Below are 19,016 nucleotides of genomic sequence, written 5' to 3'. Positions count from 1 at the left end.
GCAGTTCGAAAGCACGTCAAAGTGCAAGTAGATAAATAGGTACCGCTCCGGCGGGAAGGTAAATGGCATTTCCGTGCGCTGCTCTGGTTCGCCAGAAGTGGCTTAGTCATGCTGGCCACATGACCTGGAAGCTGTACGCCGGCTCCCTTGGCCAATAAAGCGAGATGAGCGCCGCAACCCCAGAGTCGTCCACGACTGGACCTAACGGTCAGGGGTCCCTTTACCTTTACTAAAAGGAGGGACATGATAAGAGGTTTATAACAGTGTGGAGAAAGGGGATAGAAAGAATTCTTTCTACCTCCGTGTAAATCCTAGACTCTATGGAAAGACTAAATTTAGTGCGAGTAGATGCAGGATAGAGAAATTGAAACACTTCTTTACATGTAATCTCTGGAATCTGCAATCGCAAGACGTGGCAGTGCCAGAGGATTTAGATAGCAAGCCTGACAACACTTCCTCGCTCTGCTGCGGTGAGATCAGCCATGAACCCAGGCCTTCTCCAAATTACAAGTGGTAAACCAGGAACAATTCTGGGTTGTGGCTCGTGGTTTGTCTGGAGCAAGGCAAAAAACCAAGCCTGAGTTTCGGCTGGCAGGCTTAGTTCGCAGCGGCAGAACAGAGGAGGAAGGCCACCACAAACTTCTCCCTGGGAACTGCCAGGTTGAGAGGCGCTAGCTACTGACTGGCGGTTGCTGGGGAGGAAAAGCAAGGGATGGCTAATGCCTTTATGGCTTCTGTGCTTCCCGGAGACATTGTGGGAAGCAAGATGTGGAACAACAGGGAACTTTACACCTGTGCTGTTCTTAAAGTACTTAAAGACAGTGGTGCCAATGAGGTTTACGCCTTCCTTTTTCCACCACGTCTGAATGTCTGCTGTATAGAAACTCTTAAGTTATAATCAGAGTAGGCCCACTGAAATCAATGGTCCTTGGTTAATTGCGTCCATTACCCTCAAGAGGCCTAATCTTGAATACGACTAACATTTGATACAACTCTAAATTATTGTTTTGCGTGAATCTGGCTTGTCATTTTGCTCACGTAACCCCCCTTTGTTCAATAGACGGGGGACTTATTCACCAAATATGTCATTTGACATAATAAATGCAACAAACTATATGACCCCTATTTTAATCTGAAGCTGCCTCAGTTTCAATTCCGCCCCCTGCCCCATCCTTCTGGTTTTTCCAACTGCGCACATGTATATATCTATAATCTGAAAAGGCAAACAAATGTGAAAATCCCAAGGTCAGAACATCTCCAGAGGCTTTGCATATGTCACATGACAAAGGGTGATGCAGCCAGCCCAACACTGCCCCATGAGCCAGCCCTGAGAGCCATAACCAGCAGGTTACACTTGATACAAAGGCATTTTTCTGGGTCTGTAGGTCTTGATGCTACAGAAGCATCATTTGTAACCAGACCTGAAGCTCATGAAAATCAGTGGGGAACCGAAGGTGAACTGTTCTGCAAGCTCTGCTTATGCCATTTTGGTAGTCAAGATAAACCCCACCGTTAACTGGTAGCAGTTGTAGCAATGAGCTCAATATGGGTTAATATTCATTTGCTTTGATATCGGCTAATTGGCCTTCTATGTGGGCTTGGGGTGCTGGGTTCTGAGTCCAAAAAGGGGAGCTATCTGTAAGACTTGGGTATTTGCCACCTCTGTGCAGGGGAAGTGATGGGGTAAAAGGTAAAGGTAAAGGGACCCCTGACCATTAGGTCCAGTCGCGGATGACCCTGGGGTTGCAGCGCTCATCTTGCTTCATTGGCCGAGGGAGCCGGCATACAGCTTCCGGGTCATGTGGCCAGCATGACTAAGCCGCTTCTGGTGAACCAGAGCAGTGCACAGAAACACCGTTTACCTTCCTGCCAGAGTGGTACCTATTTATCTACTTGCACTTTGAAGTGCTTTTGAACTGCTAGGTTGGCAGGAGCAGGGACCAAGCAACGGGAGCTCACCCCGTCGCGGGGATTCGAACCGCCGACCTTCTGATCAGCAAGTCCTAGGCTCTGTGGTTTAACCCACAGTGCCACCCGCGTCCCTTAAATGATGGGGAGTCCTAGATAAAATGATATATGCTGCTTTGTGTATATATAGAATGTATGTTTGGGTGCAGTGTCTGTCCAACAAAGCTAGTTGACCCAACAGGCTGCTTTGCTGTAAGTCTACACCCTTCTTTAATCAAAGCACCAGAACTGATCACTCTGGCATTGTTGACACCTGTGCACCCAACTCCTAAGAGCCCTCCTTTGGGCCAGTGGTACAGGACAATGAACTGCAGTGACAATCAGTTGCTCATTTCAGGACTAGTTTGACCCAGTCAGTCCTGCCCATCTAAAGCTGCAATCCTACCGGTTAGGCGGAATCCATCTTGTGGTCTTCAGAAAGAGTAAAGCTGCCTAACTGCATTCATGATTATCATCTAAAGGCTTGGCAGGCAATATATTTTCATAGGAACGGAAGCCTCCCTCTTATCACGCATGTGCTTGTTTCCTTTTTTTGTTCCTCAATCACTGCCAAACTGCTTTCCAGGAGATTTTCTGTAGCAGCTCGGGAAGCGTCTCTTAAAATCCCAAACATAACACAACACCCTTCTAGGAACAAAGTCAGCATTGCTCTGGTAAATACTGAGCAGCTGGAACAGGAGGGGGAAATGTACAACTACTTTCTTAGGAACTATTTTGAAAATATGTGCGTGTGGTTCATTAAGAAGTGGGTGCTTACCAATTTTACCACACGGCTGTTTATTCTTAATTTTTAAAAAAGCATAAGGCTATCCTCTGGGCTTTGCCATTTCTAAAACTATTTTCTAAAACTGTGCTTGCCTCTGAGCAATGTACACACTCTGCTGCACTAGAATTATTGGTGCAAAGTCCCAATTCCTGCTCAAAGTTAAGGAGGAATGCATAGGCAAAGTCCTTTAAGGTACAATTGTATGTCCTTGTTTATTGCACTCTCGCCGAAATCACTTTGGCTCAGTTTGCATGTAACTCTAAGCCAAACCATGGCTTAATGCAAACAAATGGGCGTACAGGCTCCTCAATAGCTTGTTTTGCTGGTTTGCTGCTGTAAGAACAGCCGTGATTTAACTCAGGGTATCATCTGAACCTGGGCTCGTGGTTTGCCTTCCCCAAACGACAAGTAGTAAACCAAGAACAAGTCTTGGGTTATGGGTTATGATTTGTCTGGAGCAATGCAAACACACAAACCTGGGCTATGCCAACATGCTTATAGCTTGCAGCAGCAGAACCAGCAAAAGCCGCCACAATCTCCTCTCTCAGAGCAAGGCCTGATTTAGTGTTGTGTGTGAAACAGGTCGTTTGAACTTTCCTAAACGGTGAGTTTATTGCCAACATTTCCCACAACTCGCACTCCATACGGGGCGAGGCAAAAGATGTATCTTTTGAACATACCGCTGGTAAATGTGTTCTCCTTACTACCCAAGTGTCATTAGAAGGGGAAGGGACTCTCTAGCAAAAAACAGCAGCGCCTTACGGTTTCGCAAGGCTGGATTCAGAGCAGGTACCTGCGGGGATGTTGTCAGACTGCGGTTTGGGGAGTGGCAGAACGATAAGCTGCCGTAGTCTAGTGTGTTCTTCAGCACCGGCTGCTTGAAAATGTCCACGTATGTGACCGGGAAGATGCCTTGGCGGTGAGTGCTGGGGATTTTTCCTTCATACCAGTTTTCGTCCACTTGCCGAATCAGTGTGATCCTCTCGCCCTGCGGAGAAAGTATGAATGGGAAGATCAAGCTCCTGATCTGCAGCAAGACTTTCAACCCTGCTGCTCAGGTAGGAAGGTTGAATCTGCACATACGCCTATGCTTTCGGTTTGCACAGAACTGCTAAAAGCATAGCTGTCAACCGTCCCTTATTTGGTGGGAAAGTCCCTTATCCCAGCACTGTGTCCCACTGCAGTCCCTTATTGATGATGTCCCTTAAATTTCCTGGGTTTCAAAGGAAGCAGCTCCTCTCCCTCCCTCCCTGCCGGCCAGGGAGGAGGGAGGCTCCAACTGTGTTGCTTGGCTGTGTTGCTCACCCAATAAGGAGTCTAAGAACGACTGGGAGGTGGAGCTTGCATGCCTTGTGCCGATCAAATCGGCCGCGTTGCCTGGGGACTCGCCTTTGCTCAGCGCTTCCCAGCAGAGAGGTGACAGTGGTTTTCCTTGCTGCATCCCCTTTGCCGGGTTGCTGTGCTGTGGGAACCACCGCTTGAGGCTTCGTTTGGCTGCTGGCTGGGCTTTCTGCCTTTGGCTTGGAGGGGCTCAGAAGCTGAACCTACCTGTGCTTGGAAAATCCCTTATTTTGGCTGCTGATCCCTTATTTTCGAGGCTGCTGGCCCCTTATTTTCAAATCTGTAAGTTGACAGCTATGGCTAAAATGGATTCAACACACGATCCCAATTTGAAATCAGATTTACAGACCCTCTAGTTTGCTTTCAGGGGGCAACAGAGAGCATGACTGCGGCTACCCAACTCCTGGACCAGTGGCCAAACTGCGATGGAACATACTGGGGAGGGGAACAAGAGGGAAGGATTCCAGGAATGGCCACAAAACTATTGTTGGACGTTGGTACTTGCTGAATTCCAGTCCGAGACTCAACAATGAAGCAGAACACAAGGTGAAAAAGGCAACCATTGTATGCGCAAGATCACTGCCCTGGCTCTCGCCCAAGAACAATGACAAGGTGCGCTTTCTTCTAAAGGAAGTAGCCAAGCTTTTCTCCAGCAGACTGATTGTGCAAACTCTGCAACAGGAGAAGAGCAGGAATTAATCCAGGTGCCCATGGGAGCCAGCAATGCAGCAAGGATCAAGCCAACTTAGGAGCTTCAAGGTTCCCTAGACACAGCTCAGGGACAAGGCTTTCAGGATCAGGAAACCAGGATCTGAGACTGCACAGGAACATGTGGTGCATGCTCTAGTTATCTCCCGCTTGGACTACTGCAATGCGCTCTACGTGGGGCTACCTTTGAAGGTGACCCGGAAACTACAACTAATCCAGAATGCGGCAGCTAGACTGGTGACTGGGGGTGGCCGCCGAGACCATATAACACCGGTCTTGAAAGACCTACATTGGCTCCCAGTACGTTTCCGAGCACAATTCAAAGTGTTGGTGCTGACCTTTAAAGCCCTAAACGGCCTCGGCCCAGTATACCTGAAGGAGCGTCTCCACCCCCATCGTTCTGCCCGGACGCTGAGGTCCAGCGCCAAGGGCCTTCTGGCAGTTCCCTCATTGCGAGAAGCAAAGCTGCAGGGAACCAGGCAGAGGGCCTTCTCAGTAGTGGCGCCCACCCTGTGGAACGCCCTCCCATCAGATGTCAAAGAGATAAACAACTACCTGACATTCAGAAGACATCTTAAGGCGGCCCTTTTCAGGGAAGCTTTTAATGTATGACATATTAGTGTCTTTTTGGTCTTTGTGGAAGCCGCCCAGAGTGGCTGGGGAAACCCAGCCAGATGCGCGGGGTACAAATAATAAATTATTATTATTATTATAACATGAAGTTGTGCAAATAATCCTGCCTACCTGCCACACTTCTGAACAGAGGCAGCAAAGTCCACCTGCTCACAAGAATGCTTATCCCATCAAGAGCTCCTGGCTTCAGGCCTGTGCTCCTTCTTGGGAGCCGGGTCTCCTCTTGCCACTCGATGTGGCGTCCCAGCCTTGGAGAAAACACATAGCTTTGCAGCATGTGTTAACCCTGACCATGGTTCGCCAACAAACCAAACTCTAAAGCCTGGTTTCTTTCAGTTATGGCTTGGCACTACATGTGAATCCAGCAGCCTTGCTTAACCATGGTTAAGTGTCACCGTAGACACCAAGCTACAAAGAAGCGAGAGAAGGGCAGGCGGGAAACAAACAGAAAGCCTCCTTTGAAAGAAACAGGGGAAAAACCTTTCTCGCGGATTTTCATGATCCAAAGACACCTGTACCTTTCTGAAGGACATTTCCACTTGAGTGTCACCATTGAAATTGAACTTGGCAATAGCGTCTCCATATTCCAAGACTTGTATTGGTGATGTTTTCTTAGGCTGAGCTTTTTCTGTGGGAGGGAGTAGCTATAAAAAAACACACACACCAAAAGGCAGATATGAGGACCCCAGTCATTGGATTCCAGTACCAGGTTTGATGTGGGTGTGCAAGATAGGTAAAGGTAAAGGGACCCCTGACCATTAGGTCCAGTCGTGACCGACTCTGGGGTTGCAACGCTCATCTCGCTTTATTGGCCGAGGGAGCCGGCGTACAGCTTCCGGGTCATGTGGCTGGCAAACCACATGCTTTCGGACTGCTAGGTTGGCAGGAGCAGGGACCGAGCGACGGGAGCTCACCCTGTCACAGGGATTCGAACCGCCGACCTTGTGATTGGCAAGCCCTAGGCTCTGTGGTTTAACCCACAGCGCCACCCGCGTCCCATGGATGTGCAAGATAGCTTGACCCTATTTCTGACTGACTCGGTTGAGATGCAATGTCTAAACCGTGGTTTGGCAATTGGAAACCGTCCCTTTGGAACGTTGTGAAAAAAATGAGGAAAGGATGAATTATGGAAGTCCCAGAAAACACCAATGGTGGTTTATCATTGCATCTGAATCAAAACTTCTGTGTTACACACTGGAACAAATCTGAAGCATAATTCTAGTAAGGGGTGACTGTAAAGCAGTTTTAATGGTTCAAGTGACTCGGGTAAGTTTTAAACAATGAATGTGGCCGCAAAATATTTCTCACCTTGTGGCTTATTTGAAACTGCTCCTTTGGGAAGATGGGCGAGATATAAATTGAATGAAACAAACCAAGTCTCACCGCTTTGACTCAATGTATCTGCACAACAAAAACAAGTACCTCTATGTATGATTGTGGAAAAATTCCAACTCTGCCATGGTGTTCGCCTTCAAACCAATTCTGATCAATTTGCTTATAAATGTAAACGACATCCCCTTTCTTCAGTGGGAGCTCCCTGTTAAAAACAGACAGGTTATGTGTTAATGCACAATTAACATCTCTTGTAAATATTAATACAAGTAGCATATGCATGCCCTTATCTGAAAGCACTATTGGAGATTCCCTATATCCGAATTCTTGCAGAGCTCCAAAAAGAGGCAAATCTGGACCTAGTGAATCTCCCTCAATAATTCCTCCCTCTGGTCAACTTCCACAGTACAGACCTTTAGTGCCACGGAGACATTGTTTTTCCACAATTAGATGGAATTAACATGGAGATTGTGCATAAGCATTTAACAAAACGCTTTATTATTATTCAGCATCACTTTCCCTGATATTCAAGACCCTTCCACTCCAGAGTTTTTTCACCATTAAAAAATGAAAATAATTAGATGAAGCTAGCCGAATCAGAAACTGGCATGAAGGTTTTCCATCACTAAGCCCCGCCCGCTATTTTTAAGAAGTCATAAATTGGACTGAATCAGCAAACAGAAAATGTTTGAGGGCAAAGGAGCCCATAAGAGCCTCTTCGACTAGCTATGCTAGGGTGGCTGGTGCTACAATTGCATTTTGTAACCAAAAAAAATCACCATAAATTGGGTCTAGAAAAACCTGCAGGAAGATAATGTGCGAAACCGTGGAATGCAATGGGCTGGCAAACAAGTTTCTGGCTACTTGGTAAAAAAGTGAGTGGAGAAAAGATTAAAATTCCAGAGGGAAGGACTAACTTGGAAGCAACCACAGTCACGTAGCTTTTAAGGTAGAGCATTACAGAGCCTCCAAGTGTCCCTATTTTCCAGGGACAGTCCCGGATTTACAGAAGCCGTCCCGATTTCTGATTTCATCCTGGAATGTCCTGCTTTTCCTTAGGATGTCCCTTGTTTTCATCGGAGAAATGTTGGAGGGTATGGAGTTACGCAATTCCGAGCCGAGGAGATAAGTGACTATACCACCTTTAGAAGACACCTGAAGGCAGCCCTGTCTGGGGAAGTTTTTTTAATGTTTAATGCTTTGCTTTTATATATGTTGGAAGCTGCCCAGAGTGGCTGGGGCAACCCAAGTCAGATGGGCAGGGTATAAATGATGAAAGTATTATCAATTATAAAGTTGTTGTTGTTGCTGTTACTGAATAAAGGTAAAGGTAAAGGGATCCCTGATCATTAGGTCCAGTCGTGGCTGACTCTGGGGTTGCGGCGCTCATCTCGCTTTATCGGCCGAGGGAGCCGGCGTACAGCTTCCGGGTCATGTGGCCAGCATGACTAAGACGCTTCTAGCGAACCAGAGCAGCGCATGGAAACAACGTTTACCTTCCCGCCAGAGTGGTACCTATTTATCTACTTGCACTTTGACGTGCTTTGGAACTGCTAGGTTGGCAGGAGCAGGGAGCGAACAACAGGAGCTCACCCCGTCACGGGGATTCGAACCGCCGACCTTCTGATCGGCAAGTCCTAGGCTCTGTGGTTTAACCCATAGCGCCACCCGCACCCCCTGTTGCTGAATAGGACCTCCCTATTTTCATAACAGAAATGTTGGAGGGTTTACAGATGAAACTACCTTGCGTTGTACATGGAAGGCAGATTCTAAGAACTGGAGGAAGAGAAACTCTCCAATTTAATGTTAAACAAGAAGACTGTTATCTGTACTAGCTTTTCCCAAACTGAACTCCTCCGTATGTTATGCCATTAAAAACCTAGACACAGCCCTAAATGTCACAAGGAAGATAAAGAGAAATACTCTTCTGTTTGTTAACAATCACTGGAAGTGAGCACAGAAATTGGCTGGAGCACAGAGAAGCATTTTGTTCGTTTAACAACCAGAGTCTATCATTGGGGAGAGAAGCAAGCAGCCATACACGTATACTCACTTGAGCGTCTGGGCTTTAAAGTCGAACTTCGCTCTGGCAGCTCTCATCTAAGGGTTAAAAACAGCACATTTAAAGCAATTGCCAACTCCTCGGGACAGGGCCTTAAATAGTATGGAAATCCGGATGTTTTGGTATCTTAAATGACTGGGGGGTCCTGATCGGATGTTAAGGGTCTAGCTGGGGAGGGGAAAATCCCAATCTCTCAATAGCCAGTGGCAAAATCTCAGTTTCTACTCTGAATGAAAAGCAAAAGGTGTGAATAATGGGAGGGGCTTACTTTTCAGCTTTTCTGCAAAACCAGTCTGATTGGAGACCATGCACAAAAATGAACGTCGGTACCATGGGCAATAAGTCTCGGAAAAACCATTTCCAGCCAGTTTCGGAAGGAAACGCAAAGCAGATTTGCGTAGGCCAGTGATGAAGGTTTGCTAAACAGGCTGCGATCCACTCTGCATAGCAGAACGTTGCATCTGAAAAAACATGGCTCCAGGGACCCACAGAATTTAGGGTGACATCCCCTTCTGATATGCGTATCAGCAAGCTTGGTGGAGCTAGATGTCAAGGAGCCCCTCTTGACACGGCACTCTGGATATTTACCAAGGAAGCATCCCCTGGCAGCTACCTGTTCACCTGAACTGCGCTCATGAATTGTCAGTTTGATCGGCAGGAAAGAGACAAAAGGGAGAAGCCAATGGAGAAAAAACTGAGGTTTTAATTGAATTAACTTCTATAGTTCTGAGGGAACAATATATTTATAGGTAAAGGTAAAGGACCCCTGGATGGTTAAGTCCAGTCAAAGACGACTATGGGGTTGCGGCGCTCATCTCGCTTTCAGGCCGAGGGAGCCGGCGTTTGTCCAGAGACAGCTTTCCAGGCCATGTGGCCAGCATGACTAAGCTGCTTCTGGAGCAACGGGACACCGTGACAGAGCGCACGGAAACACCGTTTACCTTTCTGCCGCAGTGGTACCTATTTATCTACTTAAACTGGCGTGCTTTTGAACTGCTAGGTTACCAGAAGCTGGGACCGAGCAACTGCCGACTTTCCGATCAGCAAGCCCAAGAGGCTCAGTGGTTTAGACCACAGTGCCCCCGCGTCCCTATAATAATATATAATATTTTAATCCAGAGAAGAGAGGAGGGGTGTTGGCAATTTTAAACTGCCCATGGGCTGCATACACACATTCCTCCAGATTTATACCAGCACTCATCCCAATTCTAAATCAAAGTGTAAGATGTGCGCAGTAGAACGTTTCAGGGTTCTTTTACCGGCTAATTGAAACGTTTCAGAACTGCTTTTTAACACTCCTTGTGAAATTCTGCTAGCAATAAATACTACACAGTCGGCATCTTAAGCAAAGGCAATGCTTTTTGTCTTGAAAGATCACTATTTTTATTAATTTTTTTAAAAAAGCCAATTCCCAGCATTCATCACATATAAGCTAAGGGGTAAATGACCACTGAATGCAACACAACATTGCTCTGGCGGAAAGGCTACATGCAGGTTGTGTAGCTCCTGTCAAATATGACTCCTTGAGAAAACCATTTCCCCCTTTTGTCTCTTTTTGCTGTTTGTAAATGAAATGTGCCGAGATATTCTGGGGTTGTTGTTTTTTTTGTTTTCCTGACCGGAAGAATATTAACGAAAGAAGAGGAGAGAAAGAACATCGCCATCTAGTGTTTAATCCACTACAAGACAATCACATGGTCAGGATCAACAAGACAATGGAAGTTCTAAGCTTAAGGCAGAGACAAGGAGAGAATGTAGCAAATTATGTGATGCAAAAGATGAAGCAAATGCCCCCTGATTTTTGCCATAAAACTAACGGATATTTCAAAGGCATGCATCACAAGTTGTGCACTAGCAATCCTCAGCAGGCATGCTTTTTTAACACGTACATACAGCTTTCAGTACAGAGCTATTAATTCGTTTTAACAAAGTCGAAAAAAGCAGTTTCTAAGTCAAGCGCGAATGGGGAAAATAAAAAGTAACACACTTCTTGGATAGCTAATGTTGGCCTAAAAGCACAACGCTATGAGAGGCAAATATGAATCGGGTCAAGCAGCAGACTGAGGCAACCACAACAGACCTCTGACCCAGATCTCCTTTTTGCGGTATCGTCTACAATTAGGAGGTCCCCAAACCGCTCATTAGTGATAAATTGATGGTGCGTAGGAATGACCCCTGTGTGCCTTCTAGCTGCAATGTCAGCCTCTTCTTGCTCACGTCTAAGCCGTCTCTGGTCCTCTAAAAGTTTCTGCCATGAAATTGCATAAAATGGGCAGTAAATCATCTAGTTTATGGCATTTCAAAATTGCCAGCAAATTATTATTATTGTTTGTTTGTTCTTTTATTTTTTTAAAAAAACACACCTCTCTCCAATGCAGGCTAACAAACATAACGGAAAGTCGTCACTGTCTCCCCAACCCCAATAACAGTACATCATTAAATGCTGCACACTGGACATTATCTTAAGAACTCTGGTCTGGAGAGCAGGATCACAAGACAACTGAATCCTTGCGGCAATGGCTACAAGCTTAGAAAGGATGGAGAACTCACGGAGGATATACCGTATTTTTTGCTCTATAAGACTCACTTTTTCCCTCCTAAAAAGCAAGTAGAAATGTGTGTGCGTCTTATGGAGCGAATGCAGGCTGCGCAGCTATCCCAGAAGCCAGAACAGCAAGAGGGATTGCTGCTTTCACTGCGCAGCGATCCCTCTTGCTGTTCTAGCTTCTGAGATTCAGAATATTTTTTTTCTTGTTTTCCTCCTCCAAAAACTAGGTGCATCTTGTGGTCTGGTGCGTCTTATAGAGCGAAAAATACGGTAATTCCGTGATCACCAGGAATACCTTCCCTTCTGTTTTTGAGGCCGAGGCTAAGACAGCCATTGATTATGCAGCCAAAATGGCGCCACCAATGAACAAGAGGGAAGTATCGACAGATCTGGGGGAGCCTCAAGGTTTTGCAAAAAATAAATAAATTAAAAAACAATCAGAATCCCCATCCACATAAACGTATGAAAAGCCCAGTGAGGACTGAATGTGCTTGGTGGCCACAAACAGGTGACTGTTGGGGTTGGGTGGGTTGTTAGGAAGGAAGGGGAAATTAGGGTTGGGGGTGGGGGTGGGACAGAGCTGCTGGCACTGAGAATGGCAGCATTCCACACAGTAACAACCCGCATATATACACTGTACTAAAAAGCAAACTCATTCCCCAGGTGTGGACCCTCCTGTAGCCAAAACAGCCACATCCACACAAAAGAGGGAGGTGTCAGAAGGACTGGGGGAGCCACAAGGTTTGCACAAGTACAATATATATATATTTAATGGTATATATTCCATAAGGTAAATATAAAAGACCCGTGGACGGTTAAGCCCAGTCAAAGGCGACTATGGGGTTGTGGTGCTCATCTCGCTTTCAGGCCGAGGGAGCCGGCGTTTGTCCACAGACAGCTTTCTGGGTCATGTGGCCAGCATGACTGAACTACTTCTGGCGCAATGGGACAACCAGAGCGCACGGAAATGCTGTTTACCTTCCCGCCGCAGTGGTACCTATTTATCTACTTGCACTGGCGTGCTTTCGAACTGCTAGGTTGGCAGGAGCTGGGGCAGAGCAATGGTAGCTCACTCCGTCGTGCAGATTCGAACCGCTGACCTTCTGATTGGCAAGCTCAAGAGGCTCAGTGGTTTAGACCACAGCGCCACCCGCCTCGCCTTTGACTGGACTTAACCATCCAGGGGTCCTTTACCTTTATATTCAATAAGATTGCATGTTCTTCAGAAATGTGCTTTGCTTACAAATGCTATCCAGATATTGTTTTAGGAAAGTAACCCTGAAATTTATGGGCCTTAATGTGGATTGTGAGCGCATTGTGACGCCTTTAATTCCCTCTTTCTCCTTTTTGGATTTTCAAAGCACGGCCAATCCTCAGATTCGGGGAAGAAAAAGCATTTGAGGTAGCAGTAGACGAAGGCGCAAAAGCGCGCGGACTCCATCACCGCAGTTGCATGGTAATCCCCACCACCTCCAATGTAGCTTCGCTACAGAGGGCCAAACTGGCAAATTGGCAAAACAAAAACCTCCAGTAGGCCAAGGTCCCTGGAAAAGGGCATGTCTAGTTGGCTGGTGCTCTACACAGGAGCACTTCACGCTGCAACATTTTATTGCAGGGCCCCATTCATTTATTTAGAAAGCAATTTATCAACCGGTTTTAGCAGAGATAGCTAAGTTAAATCTCAGTGTTCAGAGAGAATATATCTCTGCAGACCAGATGCTGGGGACTGGTAAGAGAAGAACTGTTGTCTTCAAGCCTTGCTTCCCAGAGGCAACTGGCTGTCTGCTGTTAAAAACAGGTGGTTTGAGAAAACAGCCCAATCGACCTTTGGTCTGATCTTGCAAGGTAATTCTTACGTTCTTAGGCTGTTACCAAGCCACTCCTAAAAGCAACAGGTGTGCCCAGCAGATGAATAATGTGATTCAACTCTGGTTGAGCTTGGCAGAATGACCAAGTCAGTGTTTGAAAAACACCTTGCGGGTCTAAATGCAATCGCATTCGCCAGCTTTTTAAATGCCACACCGTAAGAAAACCAAGACCAGCAAACCCAAGGTGATCTTAATGCTGAAAAGTGCAAACAGAAATTGATTCACCTTTTCCTCTAAGTGTTCCAAAATGTGCAGCAAAAATTGAAGAGGCTTTTCACATTTGTTGCGTGTGCCCACTGTTGCAGAACCATTAAAGCGAGGCACGTAATGGCAAAACTACCTGTTTGCCGTCTTTTTAACAAGCCTGTGAGGCAGAGTTAAAAGGAACTTCTGGAAACTGGGTGGGTGGGATAGGATACTGTTTTTACCTTTCAAAACTGAATTCAAGAATGTATTATTAGGAGAAAATCACACTAAAGCGCTGAAGAATTTTCATCTTATTTCCCCCCCCTTTTAATTGCAAATTGCTTCACAAATATGGATGACTGAATATGAGTTTGGGGGGGAAACTGAGAGAACAGAAATTCACAGGTCCTTCCATCCCTACTCCTAAGCAGGTGCTTTTACCTGGAAACAAGTCCCATTGAACATAATGGAACTTACATCCAAGTAGACATGCACAGGATTGCAGGGATGAGAAGGGGCAAAGCAAAATCTGTAGTGACCCCCTTTTCACCCGGTACTCTGTGCTTATACCTTCCCGTCCACTTTCACCAACGTTGTCATTTAACTTCAAATTGATAGTCTCTGCTCTAATTTATTTTATTCTTTAGATATTTATAACCCTGCAAGCATCAAAAATAAAATTCCAGGACAGTGAATAACAATTCTACCCAGAAGTCCCCTCTTAAGAGCATCTTGCTTAAGGTCTACTCATTTTGGGGAGGGGGAGGGGAAGAGAAGTATTACTAGATCTTTTAGGAAAAATTACCTCTTTATCACTGTGGCGCCTGCGGGAAAATTCTTCAGGACTCTCCATGTAATCAAGTGGTGCAAAATGCCTTGGTGATTCTGAATCTACTTTAAGACAACAAAAGGCAATTAAAAAAACCAACTGATTCAAATCTAGAAAAAGGGGGAAGGAGAATAAAAATAAAGAAAGAAAAGGCTTCAAATCTGCTGATCAATTTGCAATCAAGTGCTGGTTAACATTTTGGATTATTATTTTTTTCCTTTTGGTGCTCCAAAAGTTGGGAGTAAAATAATAACGAAGAAATAAGAAACGACAAAATCAAACCCAGGCCCACGAGAGGGCATAAACAACATATTTGCTGTTCACAAAATATGATTGAATGTAGTTCCGTTGAGGAAAGTTGCATCACAGCATGCAAAGATACAGATGCACGCACACACACCTCGCACACGCAAACACACACACACACACCACACCAAGAACCTGAAAAACTGCCCCTAAAAATAAATTAGGTTTTGTTATTTAATTCTCCGAGGATGCAAATTATGTGGGATTTAAGCTGTCTCCCCTAAATAATTCACATCCTAAATTTTGACTTTTGAGACAACCTGCTCTGATTGGTGATTAGAAAGGCAGTAGGAATTCATTTCTCAGCTCAGTCAAGTCCTGAAATGCAAGGAGGACGGCACAAGGGACGCACAGGAAAAGATGAGATGCAGGGGGTTTTTAAAAAAAAATAAAAAAAACAGAGAGGAGAAGCAAAGTGGGGGTACAGATGAAGTAACACCAGTAAAATACTCAAAAATGCCACCTCCAAGGTACGTCCTGTGCTGGTTGTTGTTTGTGTCCAGGTTGTGGTATAATGCATATGGAACATTCCCATTATTAAAGGCACCTGGGATGTCCATTAGGGAGCTATTTTGGCATGTTTCCATATCCAGGAAGTGGCTAAACCTTTTGAGGACGTCATAGGAAGAGAGGCGTTTGGGAGCCGGAGGTTTCTGTCGGATATACAGCTCATGGAAGAGGGAGCTGTCCACCCGGTCCACCAGGCTCCCCCTCGACCGAGCCAGATTATTCTGGATCTCACAGCTGGACGCCAACAGGTCTCCCGGGATCTGCAGAGGCGGAGTCTTCCTGGAGCTGTGCTGCACGGGTTTTCTCAGTCTGAAGGGAAGAGGGCTCATGAGATAGACGTTTCTGGGAAGCAGCTGCTGATCTTCTTGGGGTTCCCCTCTGCCGGACTGTTGCTGTTCGTGCCTCCGAATGGTTGTAAACCTGGTGTAAGAAGCAGCGCAGGATCCTTTGCACTGGTTAGCTTTGTATCTCAAGGGCCCACTGGTGATGCTGTCGCCGCCGCTATCGTTGGATACGTTGGAGAACAGATCTATCTCGTCGGTGCAAGCCGAGAGCGTTTCCACAGGCGCCAGGTCACTGACTTCCGAGGTCACGTCCTCCGTATTGCTGCACGAATAGGAGGACGTATCGGCGAGGTTGGCAGGTCCCAGGTCCGGCTTGGCATAATCCAACAGGTATTCGGCCGAACGAGCTGAAGCTAGGCAGCTGTTAGAGAGGCTCGGAGCGGGAGATTTGACCTGGAAGCTGGAGAAGTTGAGAGCAGGCATGGAGAGGGATCTCTGGATCAGCAACTCAAAGGCAGTGATGCGAGAGGAGACCGTGTGCTTGGGGATCTGCTCCAGGTTCTCCCGACTGGGGTTGGGCTCCCTCTTGTCCTTCGGCTCGTTCTCAAACAGGGATGCAATTTCCTTCACGCTGCAGGACGAAATGCTACTCAGCTGGATCCCGGAGCGGTTGATATGGTGCATGTCTTTATACAACATGGTGAACTCCTTCTCGTTCTTCCGAGAGCCCTTCCTGGAGCTGGAAGATCCATACTCTTGCAAGCTCTGTGTGCTGATGGATTTGACAGCAAACTCTTGCTTGGACTTCATCAGCAAGTTCTCAAAATCCTTCCTGCTATCAAAGGAGGCAAAAGAGCTGCGGAGGTTTTCGCAGCTCTGCGTTTTCTCGTGAGGCAAGAGATCCTTTCTGTCCTGCCCAGAAATAGGTGGAGCAGCCAGCCTGGGTTTGAATTTGGACGGAAGAATTTCAGCAATGCAGACCTTTGCAGCAGATAAGGGTTTCTTATGTTTACATGGGCGGCCTACTGGACCAGCATTATTAGAGTTAAGGGTTCGGCTATTAACTGAAGAGGGTGCAATCGTATGAACATTCCCACCTTTACGATCCACTGGAAAGCATGCAGAATAAAATAAATACAACCTGTTAGCTTAAGTGTGGCAAAGCTGTGGAGAAAGAGGGGAGGGGAGGGGAGGGAAATGACATGCTTTTTGTGGCTTCACTCAATGCAATCTTGAGACAGGCAATGTTAAAAAGGGATGCAGGAGAGCGATGGAAGAGCCAAGCTGTGCTGCTGAGGTAACACAGGACTGTTCGTGTTCAGGGAGGTAAATCCTGCGACGTCAGAGGAGCTTCTAAACTAGGGACAGCGGAGATCAAACAAGTTCTCTACAAGTCAGTGCCGCTGCTTTAGGAATCTGGAGCAACAGGGTATATTACCGTATTTTCCGCTCTATAGGATGCACTTCCCCCCTCCAAAAATGAAGGGGAAATGTGTGTGCGTCCTATGGAGCGAATGCAGGCTCCTGTGAAGGTGAGGCGCTGCGCAGAGAGAGAGAAGGCGCAGCGCCCCTTGAGCGACGCACCTCTCATGCGAAGCTGGAGGAGGAACAGAAGGGACTCCTTCTGTTCCTTCTCCAGTTTCGCTGAAGGGTGCTGCGCAGAGAGGGAGAACTGCGCAGCGCCCCTTCAGCGACGTGCCTGTCCTGGCTTCTGCCTTAGCCCTGCGCAGCCTCTTTGGGCATGGGGAGCCTTCATCCTGCTGCCCTGAAGAGGCTTGGCGTGGTTATCCCAGAAGCCAGAACAGCCACACGGTATCCCAGAAGCCAGGTCCCTCTTGCTGTTCTCGCTTCTGGGATTCAGAATATTTTTTTCTTGTTTTCCTCCTCCCAAAACTAGGTGCGCCCTATGGTCCGGTGTGCCCTATGGAGCGATAAATACGGTAAGTGCTCATATGAAAATCAGCAAAAGCTTGCAATCTAACTGGCTGTGCCTGGCATGCAAAACACCTGTGCATAAATCAAGTTGTTGGTTTAAACTGCTGTTAGATGAAACAGCATGCAAGCTTTCCGCTTAAGAGCAAAATCTTCTTTGAAGGAAAAAATAAATAAATACTCAGCACCCGAAGGCAGCAACACTGCTAATAATTTCAGTCAATACAATGTGACGCTATTTAACACCCCTGTAAATCTACAGAGACAAAAGGTAGATTCTTTTGAGATTTTAAAGGCTAAAAATTAACAGCTCTGAAAATCCCACGCATCACACTTGGAAGTGACAATGGAAAAGAACAGATTGTCATTTGTGGGCGAGCACTTTGACGGCAGAAATGAGATTTGAGAGTCTTCAAGAGAGTGCTGTACTGTTTTGTACTGCATTATATACAATTGGAAGATTTAATAGCCACAAGCTATATAAAAGGCTATACAGTGGTGCCTCGCAAGACGAAATTAATTCGTTCCGCAAGTTTTTTCTTCTTGCGAGTTTTTCGTCTTGCGAAGCACGGTTTCCCATCGGAATGCATTGAAAATCAATCAATGCGTTCCTATGGAAACCGCCTTCAGACCAGGTCCGGGGACAGTCTGTCCCCCGACCTCTTCTGAAGGCTGGGGGGGGGGGGGACAAGGGCTTTTCTTCCCACCGCCAGCCTTCAGAAGGCTGTTCTGATGGCTGGCGGTGGGAAGAAAAGCCCTTCTCCCCACCTCCCACCCCGCAAGCTCCGGGGACAGGAGGGCTTTCCTCCCGACTGCCAGCATTTTAAAAGCCCCCAGGACAGCGGAGACTTCTCCGCTGTCCCGGGGGCTTTTAAAATGCTGGCGGGCGGCAGCGAAGCTTTCGCTGCTGCCCGCCAGCATTTTCAGACCGCCCTCTACAGGCAAAGGTCTGTGACTCCACTGAGTAACTTGTGAGTTCCTGGGAATTTCAGGGTTTTTTGTGTGTTTTTTACAACAAATGTGTGGCAAGGTTGCGGAGATAATGTTCGGAAAAGTAACTGCAAAAATGTAAAAGAAAAGAAACCCAGAAGCGAGCTGTCAACATAGAATTAATTGCTTTCAACACCAGTGATTCCTAAGTTTGCATTTCACAGATTGTCAAGGGACTTCTTTGAAATCAGCAGGGCTTAATGCACAACTTTGACTTGCATTAATTCACCACAACTATTGCATTAGCCACAGTCTTTGCAGCTCATAATGCATTTCGCTCTTTTATTACGCTCTTTCGCAACTGCTAGTGTTGTTAGCTCTCTATTAAGTCAGGCATAGAAAAGCCACACAGGGCACCACAGTGGAAGAATAAGTAAGGTCGACAGGCAAGGCAATCCCAGATAAATGTCCAGTTTAGGAAGCTAAACTGGCAAGAGGATGGGCGGAAGAGAAAGCTTCTACCATGGGTGGGGGAAACTGGTTTGAGTGATGTGGGTCCGTGAGGATGCTCTGAAGACAAAAGGGAGGGAGGGGAAGAGAATACCGGGGCCAAACCATGAGCAAGATTCAGAGGGAGCGTAACCGGACTGTGCTTGGAAGTGAGCAGGGCCGGACATGGCAACTTAAAAAGGATAGATGAGTGATAAGCAAACTCTTTCTAGAGATGAATCAGTAACCCGCCCCCTTTAATCCTCCACCCAATTGGATGCAGGAAAATTTGCTCCCATGAAACCTGGGGTCAAAATATGGTTC

General features: G+C 46.6%; 1 protein-coding gene across 50 annotated transcripts in view; it reads right to left on the bottom strand.

Moving 5' to 3' along the window:
- SORBS1 (sorbin and SH3 domain containing 1) overlaps window positions 1-19,016 on the bottom strand; it is a 200,713-nt gene that overhangs the window by 19,788 nt on the left and 161,909 nt on the right. For 34 of the 50 annotated variants that reach the window (XM_053387840.1, XM_053387825.1, XM_053387839.1 and 31 more), the window contains 7 exons: window positions 15,011-16,450; window positions 14,218-14,303; window positions 10,891-11,058; window positions 8,802-8,848; window positions 6,839-6,953; window positions 5,935-6,060; window positions 3,528-3,722 (listed from right to left, as the gene is read on the bottom strand). In XM_053387840.1, coding sequence (XP_053243815.1) covers window positions 3,528-3,722; window positions 5,935-6,060; window positions 6,839-6,953; window positions 8,802-8,848; window positions 10,891-11,058; window positions 14,218-14,303; window positions 15,011-16,450 — 2,177 coding nt within the window. Of the gene's footprint in view, window positions 1-3,527; window positions 3,723-5,934; window positions 6,061-6,838; window positions 6,954-8,801; window positions 8,849-10,890; window positions 11,059-14,217; window positions 14,307-15,010; window positions 16,451-19,016 lie in introns of all 50 variants that reach the window. The other 16 variants (XM_053387856.1, XM_053387859.1, XM_053387866.1 and 13 more) reach the window with 4 other exon arrangements.

This window comes from Podarcis raffonei, chromosome 5 (assembly GCF_027172205.1).
Source record: "Podarcis raffonei isolate rPodRaf1 chromosome 5, rPodRaf1.pri, whole genome shotgun sequence".
NCBI lineage: Eukaryota > Metazoa > Chordata > Lepidosauria > Squamata > Lacertidae > Podarcis > Podarcis raffonei.
Note: the sequence above shows the minus strand (reverse complement) of the source record. Positions and strands in the feature narration are given on the sequence as shown.